The sequence below is a fragment of the Arachis hypogaea genome, chromosome 14 (assembly GCF_003086295.3).
Source record: "Arachis hypogaea cultivar Tifrunner chromosome 14, arahy.Tifrunner.gnm2.J5K5, whole genome shotgun sequence".
Lineage (NCBI taxonomy): Eukaryota > Viridiplantae > Streptophyta > Magnoliopsida > Fabales > Fabaceae > Arachis > Arachis hypogaea.
In genome coordinates, this window is record NC_092049.1 from 138505540 (window position 1) to 138522237 (window position 16698).

General features: G+C 32.3%; 1 protein-coding gene and 1 long non-coding RNA gene across 2 annotated transcripts; both read right to left on the reverse strand.

Moving 5' to 3' along the window:
• Positions 1-2394: 2394 nt before the first annotated feature.
• Positions 2395-4461, reverse strand: LOC112744573 (uncharacterized). Its single transcript, XR_003172839.3, has 2 exons — positions 4158-4461; positions 2395-2785 (listed from the first exon to the last, which is right to left on the reverse strand). It is a non-coding gene; the product is annotated as an uncharacterized lncRNA (long non-coding RNA).
• A 4804-nt stretch (positions 4462-9265) lies between these two features.
• Positions 9266-12480, reverse strand: LOC112744574 (exocyst complex component EXO70E2). Its single transcript, XM_025794243.3, has 2 exons — positions 11916-12480; positions 9266-11741 (listed from the first exon to the last, which is right to left on the reverse strand). The coding sequence occupies exon 2, from the start codon at positions 11509-11511 to the stop codon at positions 9496-9498; it is 2016 nt and encodes a 671-aa protein (XP_025650028.1). The 5' UTR covers positions 11512-11741; positions 11916-12480; the 3' UTR covers positions 9266-9495.
• Between the last annotated feature and the right edge of the window lie 4218 nt (positions 12481-16698).

A 16698-nucleotide genomic window follows, 5' to 3' on the forward strand; every position in this document is an offset into this window, starting at 1 on the left:
GTTTTGGTATTTTTACTATTTTGTTATTTTTGGCAATGACCTGTTTTGGAATTTTTAATATTTGTGTAATTTTTTGCTGTTTCATTCGTAATGGCAACTACCTCTTTCATGTGAAGTTATTTTAATTTAGATAATTTATGCACAGTTTGGATTATGATAATTTTGGTAGGTGAATATGGAGAACAAGCGTATTTGGAGTGATGAAGAGACTAACGCTTTTGTTGGCTTCATGGAGGAGTTTGTCGTAGATGGTCAGAGGGCTGATTGTGGGCAGTTTAAACCCGGAACATTCGAAAAACTGGCTCTGAAGATGCTGGAGGCCTTCCCCGGTTGTACACTGACCGCGAAGCACTGCAAGAATAAACACAAGCGCCTGAAGGAGAAGTATCAGTACGCCGCTGACATGCTTGCTTGTAGCGGATTCGGCTGGAACCATGACAAACAATGTGTGGAGGTTGACAGCAAAGATGTCCTTGATGCATGGTTGAAGGTGAGTGTCATTCATATCTTTATTTAGTCTGAGCCACTTTGTCCTTCTTGAACAAGTCTAGTTAAATAATTCTGTAATAATTCAATTTATGATCAAGCTTTATGCTAGTATTCTTCTGATATAAAGAACTTTAGACTTGGCTTATTTTGTTAACATTGATAATACATCATTTGTGATTTCCACCATTCAGTTTGAGTGTGTTCAAACATGTGTTAGTCTGATATTGAACTTCAATATATATTTGATGGGAATATCTGTCTTTTATATTTGTAGTGTGAGTAATACAATTTCACAAACTCTAATTACAATAAAATTTGGAGTCAATGAATTGAATTAACCGAGGAATGAATTTGCGTGACAACATAGGCAGAATTATTTCACTTTTGCATAATGTACTCATATAGTAGTTAAAATTTGATGCAGTCTATGACTTGAATAAGTTTGTTGGTAATTTATTGTTTCACTATTTATTTGGACACTTGTTCACAGGCAGAATTGTCCTCACTATGATTCACTCTCCTCACTTTTTGAAAGAGTCTACTTGCATGCTTTTTTTTTGGAGTTTTTTTAATTGAATTTGGAAAGGGTAAAAAAAGATAAGAGAGAAATGGGTTCAGCCTCAAAGGCAGGGAATAGTAGCTTTGATTACTTGTATTAGGTGTTATTCATGGATGACTCTGGTGTTGGCAAGAGCAGCCTCCTTCTCTTCTTGCTTTCACACTAAGCAATGGAACATGCTCTATAATATATACAAGCCTTAGCTATTCATGTATTTCATGTCTTTTGGATATTAATTTCATAACAAATTTGTTAAATGCGGTTTATTTTTTCACAGGCACATCCGACTAAGTTCTACAGTCCTGGCAAGCCATTTCCTCTTTTTCACCGGCTGGAGGGTATATTTGGCAAGGATAGAGCCACAGGAGCAGCAGCAGTTAGTGGTTTTGATGCGGAGGAACAGGTTAACGAAGAGACAGAAGACACTGCAGTTGGATTTGATGAGTCTGATATGTCTCCATATCCAGATAACGGCGGAGGGCCAACAATGCAAGGACAAGCATCACAATCTGAAGTAGGTGCGAGTGCAGGAAGCACAAGGCGATATGGGAGGAAGAGAAAACAACTTGACGTACTGGAGAGGATGGCCGACCATATTCAGCAATCTTCAGCTGACCAAAGGAAGAATGCCCAACTGATAGCTGATGCCATTGTTGGTGTGAACGAGAAGTGGAAGGTTGGCGAGAAGCTCACACAGCTTGGGTTCGGTGATGACGAGGTGGTGAGGGCGATTTTGAAGTTTGCTGAAAGTCCTAACGTGTATGCACACTTCTGGGGCTTGTCAGATTCACAGATGATTGGCCTTGTTCGCTCTATTATATGAAGTTCACTGTTGGTTTAGGGTATTAGGTTTGGGCTAGATTATTAAATTTTTCACTGTAGGGTTTTAGGTCTTTGGGAGATGGTTATGTTTAAGATGATATAAGGTACAAACTTATATTTGGTATGCAAACTCACCTTATTTTGGAAACACCTTACTATTTTGCTCTGTTTAGAATAGGTTTAGGTTCTTTGTACAGTTTTATTGGTATTGTAGTGTGTCCTTTGTTTTGGTGGTTTGAGCAGGAATTGTTTACTAAGTACAATATTTATAGTCATGATCATGTTAATGATAATTATCTTAGTTTTTGGTCAACAACTGTCCCATTCTTATAATTTGTGGTTCTCAGTAATGCAGTTCTTCTTATTTAACATTCATATCATGTGTCTCAATTACAGGATCACAACACCAAGAACAAGCCTTTTCAATTCTTTATGGAAGAAAAAAACTTATTTCTCATTAACTCTTTAAATATTGGTTTAAGATGAGAATATCATCATCTCTGTTATTCAAGAAGAAGTAGTGGTAACATAAGATAAATAATAATTTATTTACATAGAATGATAGTTTCTTGTTAACCTTATTACATAAAAATTTATCCACTTTCAAAACATCAACAAATGCAGCACATGAGACAATATGTCACACTTGTTCTGAGTTGGTGCCTCTTTGCAAACTGTGCCACTCACTCTCACTCTCAGCCACATTGCAAGCCCCCCCCCCCCCTCTTTTTTCTCATTGCACTATTAGACCCATTTTTTCTTCTTTCTTCTTGTGTTCTAACTTCTAATGCCACTCATAGTCGCACCATTCTGCCTTAGCAATTTTTCTATTTCTTTCTCCCGTTATGTTGCCGCTGCCATACAAACCACTTGTGGCTCTTCTTCTTGTGAAAGTCATTGTTAACCAGGCTATACCTTAAACATTCAGCAAAAATCATTTAGCATGTTAACAACAAATACTAACACAACACAAGAATGGATCAACTAATCGAAATAAAATGCACCAACGAATCTAATCAAAACAAATTTTCCAATTCAATATATCTTATTGCAATTTGCAAGAACGGGAAAGACCACTTCTGCCTACATCCACCCTTCAATTACTCCCAGAACCGCTAACGGAGAACAGAAAGCCCAAATGGTAAATTAATACAAAAACATAAAAACTAAAATATTAAGAAGCACAAAAAATGCAACAAAACCAACAAAGAATTACAAGCCTAATTAACAAATAATGCTAAAGTCCATGCTTTTATAATGTACATAATGTCAGTACTAGTAGCAACTTTTCAAACCATGCTTGTTAATAAACAATAAAACAACACGTGTGTTTAATAGAACCAATTATTTGATAGTAAATAGCTATCAGGAACAGTTTTGAGGATGAAGAGGAAGGAAATATGATCAAGACTGAATGCTTGTCAATTCATTTAATGAAAAATAGTGTTTGTTACAATAAGAGCAGTACATAGACTTTGTGAATTGTACTAATGCTCTGTGGATAGATAAACTGTGCCTCCAAAACAAGGGAGAAACACACTAGGTGGTAACCATTAACATAAAAACACTAGTGTATTAGAATCTGCAACTCTTGACAGCAAAAATTCAATAAACAATTGTGAAAATCAGATTGAGAAGTCAAAAAGGAAATAACAAACTTCACTAACTACTAATTCAGGCAAAATACAATTAATAAACAAACTAACTAATGTCTAATCTTTTGTATTTAAAATCAAATATTGGTGCCTCTAGCTTTTCCAATAAATTTCCATACAACAGTGAGTACTAATTTCGATAACAAAAAAGGGTCACAACAGGAACATAATTATGATAAATAGCTCTCAAATCATCTTTTTTGATTTTCTATACAGTAATCGTCAAAAATAAATTTTTAAAAATAACAATCACAGATTTACAAATCGGCAATTAACAAGCACAAGTAAGCTGAAAAAAATTTATGCTACACAAACAATGGAATCAACAATCAGCAATCACACATTCCCAAATCTTTAAAAAGGATGACACAGAATTCATAAATCTGCAAATGAGGGCAAATAGGAACTCGGATATAACAACTTCAGAAATCTTCAACATTTGAAGCACAAATCATCAATTTTAAGCAAATCAGGGCAAATGTCAATTCATCCAACGAGGGATTTAAACGTTCTCATCAACATGCCGACAAATCAGAAGGTGAGGGTTTCACAAATCAGAAAATGGGGAATCAAAAATCCCTCCTGAACTTCACAGAATTAACATGCAAATAACTTAAATTCAAAGAACATACCAGCTCCGTTGACAGAGAAACAATGGAGACTAGACGCAGAGCTCTGAGACAGTGGTGACGCAGACCCACCGGCGTGGATACACCAGCAGCGTCACAATCCGAGGGTTGCAACTGGGGCCACGAAGATGAACCAAGGAGAACTAGAGAGGCGCCGCCGTGGTTTCCACCATTGGAGGTGCTACCTGCAGCGGGTCAGGCTCCAGGAGTTCACGGCAGAGGAGAGGAGAAACGGTAGAGAAGAGGAAAAAAGGGGTTAGGGTTGGATGCTGATGAAAATGAAATTGTGTTTGGGGTTAGGGTTCTTAATTTAAATTAAGGGCATTTTAGTAATTTTAAATATTTCGTCTCCAATTTTTATTTCGTACCAAACAGGATACTGAGACATAAATTAGTCTTGTACACTTTCACACCAAACACAATACTAATACTTATTTCTGTCTCTGTCTCTTAGTCTCTGTCTCTCTGTCTCTGTCTTTTAGTCTCTGTCTCGCAAACAAACGCTACCTTAGGGTACCTAAAATTGGGGGTTGTCCAATCCACCAACCAAAAAGAAAAAAAAAAACCTTGGATTATCAACCCAAATTACACTATATATATTTGTTATCACCAAAATATTATTATTTGTTTGCTAAACTCAACAAATGTATTTGAGAGAAAATATTTTCACCTTATATTCTTTAATCAGAAAATAAGAACAATCAACATCAACTTTATATCATAATTAAACCAGAAAAAATCACATACTTTTAAAACACATGCTCTCAAATATTTTCACCTTATATTCTTTAAGTAGAATCAAGAGAAAATATTAAATAGTGAGAGATTACACTTTACCAAATAATTGAGAGAAAAATTAAGAAAATTCATTCTCGGAATAATTCGATAAAGAGGAAGTGAATGACTAATATGATACAATTTTTTTAATTTTAATGATTTTTATGGTGTAATTAGAATCTCAAAAACCATACAAGCAGCCAATTTCAAAAACCAATTTAAAGTTTAACTTGATTTCATTTGTTTGTTTAATCATAGGTATCATACTCCTTTTGTCAATGTGACAAAAAAAAAAAAAACTGGATTAATAAACACGAGTACACGACAATTTTTATATAGTTGTATGGAATATTGAGTGAATTTTTAGCTAAATTAGTGGATCTAATTTTAAAAACTATATATTAACTTGGTGGATGTGTTCATTAAGTCTAATCTCCTCTGATAATTTAATAAAAAAGACATGACTTTCAAAGAGCTATCCTTCTCTCTCTCCATTTTAAACAAACAATAAAGAAAAAGGGATCAACATTGAGTTGAGTTTTATATTACTGTGATTTGTGCAAGTATATATATATTATTAACCTGCTTCCACAAGTCAAGCAACTTGTTTAAGATATGTGCATGCATTGCTTCTGAAAAAGGGACGGATGTACTGTTTTGAAATGTACAAGTTTATATGAATCCATGATTTGTTAGTGGAGACAATAATTTTGAAGATGTTGAAGTTTTCTTGACTAAGTCCATGACTACAATCATTGGATGGGATTGATCAAGTTGTTCAAATAAAGTTTAGGTTAATTGATTGAGACTCAAACCATTTGATATTAATGAAATGTCCACCATATATATGTGATTGACCATTAACAACTCCATTAATGAGAAAACCTATAGGTCATGGTTGATAAACACTTTTTTTGTTCATGACACATTATTACTTTTAGAAACTTTCGTCTAAATTGATAGAATTAATTTTAGTTAAAAAAATTAATTAATATTAACTCAAATACAATGTAAATATTAGGGTTGGCAATTTATACTCTACCCGCGGGTACCCAACCCGTTCGGGTAGGGTAGGCTACCCGACCCTCTGCGGGTAAGGTAGGGTACGGGTTTAAGGTAACAACCTCGCTTATGTAATGATTTACAATAAATGAACAACCACTAAAACTAGTTAGTTAATTTAGTAATTTAGAGCATTAGTTTTTTATTTTTTATGTTATTAATATGTATAAAATTCGAAATGATTGAATTTTATATTTACTTTAAAAAATTTTGATATTTCTGCGGATAGGGTAGGGTAGAGTTTAGAATTTTAGGGTGCAAGTAGAGTTAGAATTGAGAGATTCTCAACCTGCGGGTAGGGTTAGGGTATGGTCCAAACCTACCCTACCCTACCCATTGCCAGCCCTAGTAAATATATAGAAAAAAATATCAGTTATGTAACATTTCTCATATTTATTGTAAAAACATGTTACCCAATGAAGATCTACCATATTATTTGACTGTTTCAAGCCATGATAGGCCTTTACACACTAACAAGAATATTTAATTGATTTGTGGAACTTTCTGTTTCTAGTCATTTACTTCAAGTCTTTTTCTGTTAAAGTTTTAGTTTGTTTGATTCAATCACATCACTATTGAGGGACCAAGCAATTTGAGTTTTCCTTCCCATTTTTTCTGTTAGGATTATGTTTTTCCTTTTCTGCTTAGGAGATTCATTATGAAAAACCTGTCTTATGGGGATTTAGTACTAATTTATTTTGTTTTCTGAATTCTTTTGCATGGTTTACAATACAAGAAACCATTACATAAATAACTAATAATACGATTCTATTATTTGTATTAAGAGTTAGAATCAAATGATTCTATTAAATAACTTTTTAAATAGTATTAAAAAATGCCAATATGACAAATGTTAATGATAGTCATTGATAGTTAAATACTGCAACAAATATTAATAACTTTTATAATGGAGACCTCCCAACAAGTACAAACTTCATATTTTTCTTTATTAGAGGCTTGTGTTATTGTGTACATTACTTTATGACTAATGTTATTCATTAACAGAGCATGATTTTTTTTTTATTTGTTATCCTAAGCTTATGCCAATTACCTGTTTTTTTAGAATAAATGGTTAAATTAGTACTTAAAAGATCACTTATTTTCTAAATTGATTTTTGAAAATTTTTCAATTAAATTCATTTTTAAAAAATTTTTAGTTACGTTGATCCTTCTGTCACTTTCTTTGCTAATAGTGTCAGAATTTGCTAATGTGACACGTTAAGTGACACCCACAATACACATCTAAGAGTCCTAATTGGTTGTTAACATAATAAATTTATAAAATTTGATCAAATCAAAACCTAATGGAAAGGGATATTGAGGAATTGAAATTCTTCAATTTGGAGTTGATTTGATCTAATTTCATAAATTTACCATAATAGCCACTAATTATAACTACTAGGTGTGTGTTGTGGTATCACATAACGTACCATATCAGCAAATTCTAATCCCATTAACAACGGAAGTGATAAAAAAGCTATGTGATTAACTTAAAATTTTTAAGAACAAATTTTATTAAAAAAAAAATTTAAGTACTAATTTAAAGAAAGAATAATCTTTTTAGAGACTAATTTGATTTTTTTTTCCAACTATGCAAACTACAAACCGAAGAAACGGTTAATTAGTTACATCAAAGTATGAACTCCAAACAGTAGAAACTAGGAAGCATTTATTGAATCACTAAGAGAAAAAAAGAGGGTGGTTGTTCACAATTTCAAACATTATGTACCATTATTTATTGTCTACATCATATCAACATCACCACTTAGCACAAATCCTATGGAACATACAATTAAAATAACAAAAGAATAGTTGTAATTTAAGCAAATGTCTTATGCATCATAACCATGAAATGGTATCAATTTTATTCATTTTCTCCGTTTATTAGGGGGTTGATTGGTTGGTGGGGCTAAGGGATTGGTCATCTTATCTGCATAACTCACATGGCACCAAAAAGTGTTAGGTCCAAATTCAATTCCACATTAAAAATATTGACCACCAATGCTGACAATTGGACAAGTTCTTTCTAAGGAAGGACCTTCAAATTTCAATTGAGACTCCAAGTGGCTCAAGTAAGTGTCCCTTTCACTTGACAGCACTACACTCTTTAAAGTTGGAAGGACTAGTAAAGGTCCTTCATTATAATTTGCTGTCAGAATTAAAATAAAGGAATGAAGATTCACTGATTCATTGTTAATTATTGTGCATAAATATTGTGTCGACTCACAACTTCTGTATACTGACAGAATATTTAATTACGTAATGATATATCAATAAAAATAATTATCTTTTATATTAATAGTATAAAAAGTAAAAAAAAAACAGATATAATTATATTGTCAATGTATTAAAATTAAACTCATGTAAATACGGTTGTATATAAAGATAATAGCTAAAACTCTAGATGATTTGACGCAAATTATTTTTGATATTGGGGTAAAAATGGTATTTTTTAGAATTATGGATAATAAGGGTGTTATTCTCAAATGTGGAATTTTTTTATTTAAAATGTGGAAATCGGACCCTCTGATTTATTTGGGAATAAAAATAGGACCATCTGATTTATAAAGAACAAAAAGTCGGACCCTCCGATTTGTATTTTTTTTTTAAAAAAATCATAACAAATTAAAAAATTTTAAAAATCAAGTTACAAAGTAATCGGTAGGTCCGATTCTCGTATCAAAATAAAACACGTACACACACCAACAGAATTGAATAGCATACATTTATCTTTCATAATACAAATTTTTAGCCATAATTTAATATATTTGACTAAATTATTTAAAAATTATAAGTGTTAATATCTTAACTAACATCTTCGTGTGAGTAGTCAGAAATCTATCCCAATTCATTGTAACTAATAACTTTTCAGCAGGCCGCTTGGTGAATGTATCTGACATGAAAAATCTTAAGTTGACTTCAAAATCTTTCATTTCCAGACAATTTCATCTATTACAAGTCAAAGTAAAAATATCTTCTTTTGTTATTAAAAAAAAAGCATTTCACCTTTTAAACAATATTTCTAGATTTTGACTTGTATAGATTTCTTTGAGGACCATTCATTGGAGTCAATTGCTGACTTTTGTTTATGGTCTTAAGCTTGAAATCCAAAACCTGCACTAGTTCCAGTTTAAACTAACTCTCAACTTGGATAAAGTGATGCACTGAAAATTGATGTATTTGAACAATTCATTATCTTGAGTGAATTTTTTTTATGTAACAAAAAATGAAAAAAAGTACAAAAGAATTTGAATATAGGACACTTTGAAAGATGAAAAAATACATAAAATATGTTATTACTTCTATTTCAATCAAATCTGATTAATCTAAAGAATACAATGCCAGAAAGAAGCATAACTCAAACTTTTCCAATCATATTGATTGAATACATACAATGCACACTAATTGGAACAAAAAGGTTTAGGCATGGAGACCCTAACCTGTTTGTGAATACATACAAGCCTCTGTTAGAGAACAGGATTATTCTAAGGGCTATCTTATATCACCTCCTATGTGGATTTTGCAAACATTTTTGAGATCCCTCAAAGAAATCCAGAAGGTAATTTTCTAAATCATCAGCATTGTATTTGATGTATTTGTCATTTAGGTGACAATTATGCCTTCCAAAAAATGTCCTATAAGCTTGGATTACCTTGAGTGATATCGAAATTCGCAAATCCTCGCGAAGCTGAACATCCGGGATAAGCCAAGCTGTTTGGATCCTGTAAACATCCTCAAAGCCGAGGTAGAAGCTCCTCAGCCTCTCCCTAAGAAGAGTTTTTGAGATGGAGGTTGTCCCAGGAACATGGATCCCCTCATCCTTAAGCAAGTTGAGAATGGAACTCCAACTAGCTCTCTCATATTTCATTGCATGCTGCTGAAACTTCCAGTTGCGCTTTCGAATCCATTCGTCTCCATATATGAGCCGAAGTTCAGACCCCTTAACTTTTTCAGCCATGTAATGTAGGTTGTTCATTAAGAACAAATGCTGCAATGGAACCTCTTTATACAACAAGGACTTCTCCTCAAGGTTACTTTCCAAGACCGATGCAACCGATCGGAAGTGGAGGGTCATTGAGGAGACTCCACTCGGAGACCCTGGGCTTTTGCTATCTTCTTCTGTACCTGGACTCATATCAGGTGACAGGGAAATGGCATCCTCTTCGTCTCGATCCTTCAGAAGCAGATTAAGTGATTCACTGTAATCAGTGAGAGTCCTCAGATAATTCATGACATATCTTGTCAAAGGATGTATTCCACCACCTATGAAAGGATTTGTAGATGCATTTGCTGCGATGGCATTTTCAAATTCGATAAATGTCACCCTCACGCAATCACCAAGTCTCTTCAAGACCTCATGGCATTCAATTCTAACAGAAGAGCCAACATCATCTAAGTACAAAGAATCCAGGTCTGGCATAAGGTCTGCCAGAACCTCATACATGTCGAGAATGCGAAACAGTTTCTCAGGTTTATGAGGACCAATAGACATGGCTTCACCAAAATTCAGAAGCTGCAGTATTGAAGCCTTGGATGCATCAACAAAACAAGCAATGCTAACAGGTTCACCTTCGCCGAAAATCTGGTCGCTGAGCCACCTCTCACTTGCAAGATACACCCTAACAAAGATTTTCAAAGCCCAAATCCATCTCTTGATTTTTGAATTCAAAGTACCCCATTCCATCTTCAAGACATCTTCAATACTTAACCTTTCCATTTCAAGAATGAAGAGGCACTCATCTAAAGCATCCCTTCTGACAATTGTATAAGCATGAGAACATTCTTGGACATAATTAGAAGCAAACAATAGATTTGCAATGCACCTGAGATCCGGGATCACACCCGGATGGACTAAATCAATTATATGCTCCTCTGCAGCTCTGCTGACACTATCTCTTTGAAGTGATTCCTCAACCGATTCATCACCCAAGGAGACGATAGAGTTCTCATCAACAGGATCTTCTTCGCTCGATCGAAAAGACACATATTCAGGTTCAAAAGGTTGCCTGTTCTGGATAAGCAAGTTCCTGAACTCTTCCTCGAGGCGTGCCATAGCTGTTTGAAGAACACTATAAGCCCTCTGCAAAAGCTTATACTCTTGGTCATCTTTACTCAAATTGAAACTCTCCAACTTCTCAATCAAACGGCGAGCTTCGTTAGCCGCATTCAAATAATCAGATGCTTCTTCGGGCCCTAAATCCCAAATCATTGACTGATCTTCCTCCCATCTCATGATTTTCTCCTGAATCACATTGATCCGATCCTCAGTAGCATTCACACCACCTTCCTCCTCCTCTTCCTCTTCCTCCTCATCCTCCTCCCCTTCCTTCCCCTCCTCCATCTCACTAGGAATGCTCATGGATGACAACTTGGAGCCAAGATCAGCCAGAATCTTCTTGGCATCAGTGGTAAGGTTCTTGTTTGATCCTAATGCCTTCACAATATGTCTTGCTGCAGCTATCAAATTCTCTTCTCTTTCTAGTTCAGGAATCACAGGCTCAGATTCCTCAACAGCCATAAGGAACCAAAAGAAAAAACTCCAAACAAAAAAGGAAACAAGATTGATTGAACCCTAAATACAATACCACTTCCTTCTGTAAAATCCTTTCACCACACAGCTTCAATAGTAGTAGCTCACAATATACACCACACAGAACAACGAATTAGCAGCAGAACCTTATCAGGACCAATCAATAAAGCTCAAAAAACAAATCTTGCACATGGGTATGAAGAAAAACCTCCTTTTTCCTGCATAAACCCCAAAAAGTTACCTTTTTTAGTCAAAGAGACAGAACAAAACCTATTACTACAATAATCAAGTACTTATATACTACAACCCCAAAAATGAACCATGAACAATACAAAAGAATAACATCAGTACAATAACAAGAAGAATAAGAAGAAGAAAGCACACAGGCCTACCTGTTCTCCACAGAAGAATAAGGTTAAAACAGTTGGAGTCTTCAGCAAAGATCTGCAGAGACAATAGAAACACAAGAGAGAAGAAACTGTACGGTGCAAAGTGCAGTCTCAGTTGTGTTGTTTTGGGATTAACTGATTAAGAGAAGAAGGAAGTGAAAGAGAGAGCAAGATTTTTGGAGCTCCAAAAATCTGAATCCAAGAAAAAAAATGATGGGTGTGGCTGCAATTTCTATGACCAATCTCTCTCTCTCTTTCTTTTTGTGTCTTTCCTTATTCACTGGCTTCAACTACTTATTACAAACTTACAAACAAACCTTAAAAAATTGGAAAATTTCGTACAAGTCCTTTGTCCGCTTGTGATGACTTTTTATCTCTCACTATATTTTATATCATCTTAACATATGCTTTAATTTAATAGCTCATTTAAGATATGCTGTTCTCTAATTAAAACTTTTTAATTAAAGTTTAATCTCCGTGTGTAGAGAAAAAGAAAGAATTATGATGGCAACATGACTTTTTGAGATTTTAAAATGATATTCATTTTTAGAAGACAATTTTTCTTCATAATTTTGGCCAACCAGATTTGGTGTTTTCTTAATACATATATATATAATTCACAACTCACAAATATTCTTTTATTATAATTTATGGCGGTTTCAGATTCAAATTAAACTTTATGTGTGGATTAACTGATTCTGTGATTCTACTAAATAAATCATATTATTTTGTATCTAATAAATACATTAGTGATTTATTAATATTCTATTAAATTATTGTAACTAAGTTTGGTAAATGGTGACTAGTGCCAAAAAAAAAAAGAGAAAAAAAAAACAACAATAAGTCAATAACAAAGCAACTAAGCCCTTTTAACACTATTTTTTTTTTGTCTACGGTATTCCCAATCCGACAGGCCAAAAACTAATTTGTCGCGGATCGGAGCTCTATTTAAGAGTCTGCCGCTAGCCAATGAGTTGCTGCCAGGGATGGACATAGGGGGCGAGTGGAGGCCTCGGGCCCCAACTTTTTTAAAAAAAGATTAATAATAATAAGTTATTAAGTATGATTTAATTTTTTTAAAATTTATTTAGTATTTAGTTTAATATAAATGAAAATTTAATCTAAATTAAATATTAATGATTTCTAATATCTAAAAAGTAAGCAACAATATTAAAAAAATCTAAAAAGATATTATTACTAATATTTTTAAATTAAATAAATTTTTTCAAATCTCATAAAGTGGATTTTTTTTTCCTTTTTGTGAGCATCTTTCTTGATTCATTTGGTATTAATTCTCTATGTTTCAACTACTACAACTGAAAGATCTTTTTCAACTATGAATGTTGTGAAGAATAACTCAGAAACAAAATAAAAGAAGAATTTTTTGTTAATTGTCTTTTAATTATATTAAAAAGAAAATTGCTGAAAAATTTGACACAGATCCTATTATTCATGAATTTTATGATACGAAAAATCGACCATTTCGTTAATACGAAAAATCGACCACTTCGTTAATAGTATTTTAAAATATATTCTCTATCGGTATAAAATCGACCACTTCGTTAATACGAAAAATCGACCACTTCGTTAATAGTATTTTAAAATATATTATCTATAAAAGCGGGATTCAAACCTCTGACACTTGCTTAAACGGACGAGTGAGTTGACTACTCGACCAACTCAAGTTGGTTTCTTTCCACACTATTTAGTTTTTGACCTGAATCTTTTTCTTTATGCTGGATTTTTTTTCACACATGGTGGCTGATGTTGTGGGGAGTTTTTCTCCCTTAATTGCTGGCAACTTTTGGTAAGATTATAAGTAGGCGATTCCTTATTTTGAATTTGGATTTTTTATTATTATCAAGTACCAAAACATAAAATAAAATCCATCAACCGTGTACATTATAGTATCCCATTTCAAAAGTAATGTGCTTTAACCTTTTTTTTAATAGTTTCTTTTTATAAAGATACCAGATCTTTCTAGTTTTTGTTATTGATTAGCGGTTGTGATCAATTTGGGCGGCACAAAATTAATAATAAACAACTAGAGACAAGATAGAAGAGAAGATGCCAGGTAACGAGGTAAGTTCTTAAATTAAACTAATTATAAATTGCTATTTGCATTCTAAAATTTAATTTTAATCAACTAATATATATATTATTTCATACATTTTAAATTTAATATATTTAATATAAATAATTAATTTTGGCAATAACTAATTTAACGATCAATTTTTGATATATTCCTAAAATAGTAAGTAATGCTAGGTAGATAAAAAACAGCCAGAACTTACTTTATTTAGCATTAATTAATTATTGCAACAATTAATAAATACTAAATAAGACAAGTTATGATTATTTTTGGCTGATTTTCTTTGATTACCAAACATTTCCCATTTTTTAAAACCCAAACCTAAATGGTAAGCGATCATAAAATTATGTCCCATCTAGGTCCATTGCTACTTTCTCGGGTCTTTTTTCAAATTCAATTCTATTTGACCAAAAAAAAAAAATTCAATTCTTCTCCATCCTTTTTTTCGCTTCTTGAATTCCCACCCTGTTTTCATTATGCCTCATTCAATTTAATGAAATGGAGAAACATATATACACACACAAAAATAAACAAATAAATAAACAAAACGGTGTAATTTGGTCCATGGTGTAAAAGAAGCTAAGGTATGGTTTGAACTTTGAAGTGGTACAATTACAAAAATGCCCCCGTTGTTATATGTTGCCATGTTGGTCTTGCTGGATCCCACTTTTTCATTGTGAAGACGAGACCAAACAAAATCAAAGCTAGAAAGATAGTTATCCTAATTTCTATTCAACATTGCATACCCTACTACTACTACTACTTCTTCTTCTTCTCTTGTTTTTTTGTTGAGGTGTGAACAGACTTTACAAATGATGTTGTGGAAGAACCGTGCATGAATAATGCTTTGAATCTCATTAACAATTGTTAGTTAGGTTATTAATTAATCAAGCTCTATACGATAGTCTTTTTTTTTATTTTAAACAAAAGTCATGTTGAGAAAAATATTTTTACCAAATGAATGGTTATAGAAGTATTTACATATTATTTAATTTAGAGAAATTCTTAGGGACTAAAAATTTTTAGTATTTTTTACTGTCATTTGATCATTACAAATACTAAATTATTTTTAATAAATAAATTTTACTAATTCATATGTTCAATCTCTTAAAAATATGAGTGCAGACTGTATTGATTTTATGTGTATAAAATTTTAGTAAATATAAGTGCAATTGTGCAAATTATATATTTTATGTATAAACAATTTCTGTAAATATGAATATAAATTATTATTGGTCAAATGTTAGTAAAAAATAACAATATTTACTGATCATATAATATTGTTTTTTAATTTATTAGAAAATATGCATAAGTAGACATGAAAGGGAATTATTTTTTCACTTTATTAATAGAAAATAGTGAATGTATACAATTTTTGTTTAAAGTTAGGCGTGAAACTCGAACCCGAATTTCTATGTGAATATAAAAAGATTATAGCATTTGAGATATATATATATATATACTATTGTTATTTCTTATATCGGTCATCGCTAATAATATTAATTAGAGTTAGCATGCTTGTTAAATTATTATACTTTTAATAATAAAAAGAAAACTGCAGATTACGTATTAATTAACTTGAAGCTCCGTCGCTATGTTGAACAAGGGTCAATAACTTTTAAGGCACCACAATACGCCGCCGTTGTTCTAGATCCGTGGACGTTTCTGTCTTTTCTTATTTTGACATGATTTTGATTTTCCGTTATAGAATATGATAGAATTCGAATTGTTCCATCTCTAGTTTATGACTTTATGCTAATATTTTAGTCAACCTCACCAATATTACTAGCAAGCAACATATATATAGAGCGCTACTATAAATGGAAAAAAGCAAACCAAAGATTAGATAAGTACCGAAAGGTTCAAAGTTGAAAGTTCATAAGAGCTATGTAATTCGCCTTATAGGCAATTTATTTAGCACATGTGAATATATATGCACGGTGCACGAAAATATGGAAGTTTACCATTGTGTATATATATATATATATGGTTTTCTACGATATCTCCCAATCCGACAGGTTAAGGACTAATTCGTCACGAATTTGAGCTCTATTTAAGAATCTGCTGCTGGCTAATGAGTTACTGCATGCACAAAACGAAATTCGAACCCCCAACATTTATTTAAATGGACGAGTGAGTTAATTACTCGACCAAACCAAATTTACCATTGTATATAATAGTGATTACTTATTACTTACGAGGATGTTTTAATATGAAAATAATAATTAAAAATCAGTTCGGCCCATTGTCCGAATAAGGTCTTAATTTGAGTTTACCAGACTTATTTTGGTGTTTGAGCCGGATAGATCTCAATTTAATTAAGTCGACTACACTTTTTTTGATATTTTAATCATACAAGTTTTGACCACATTTGACTAGTTCAAACGAATTAAATCAAATAAATTTGTGTAGATGTTTAAAAGATTAAGATATGCTTCGACTGTATTAAATCATTACATAACTTAATATGTTTAATTAAATTGTTTCAACATAATATATATTTATATCTTAGTTATATTTTCAAATGAACACATTTTTATATAGATAATCACCACATGTATATTCCAAACTTTATGGAGTGAGGTATAATATTAATTCACTTTATTCCATCAAATATACAATAAGAGAATGTTAAGAAATCAATATTTTTAATTAAAAAATATAAATTAATAGTATTGACTCAAGTAAGAAAAC

Coding starts and splice junctions, on each gene's coding strand:
- LOC112744574 (XM_025794243.3), bottom strand. CDS start 11,511: ATGGCTGTTGAGGAATCTGAGCCTGTGATTCCTGAACTAGAAAGAGAA.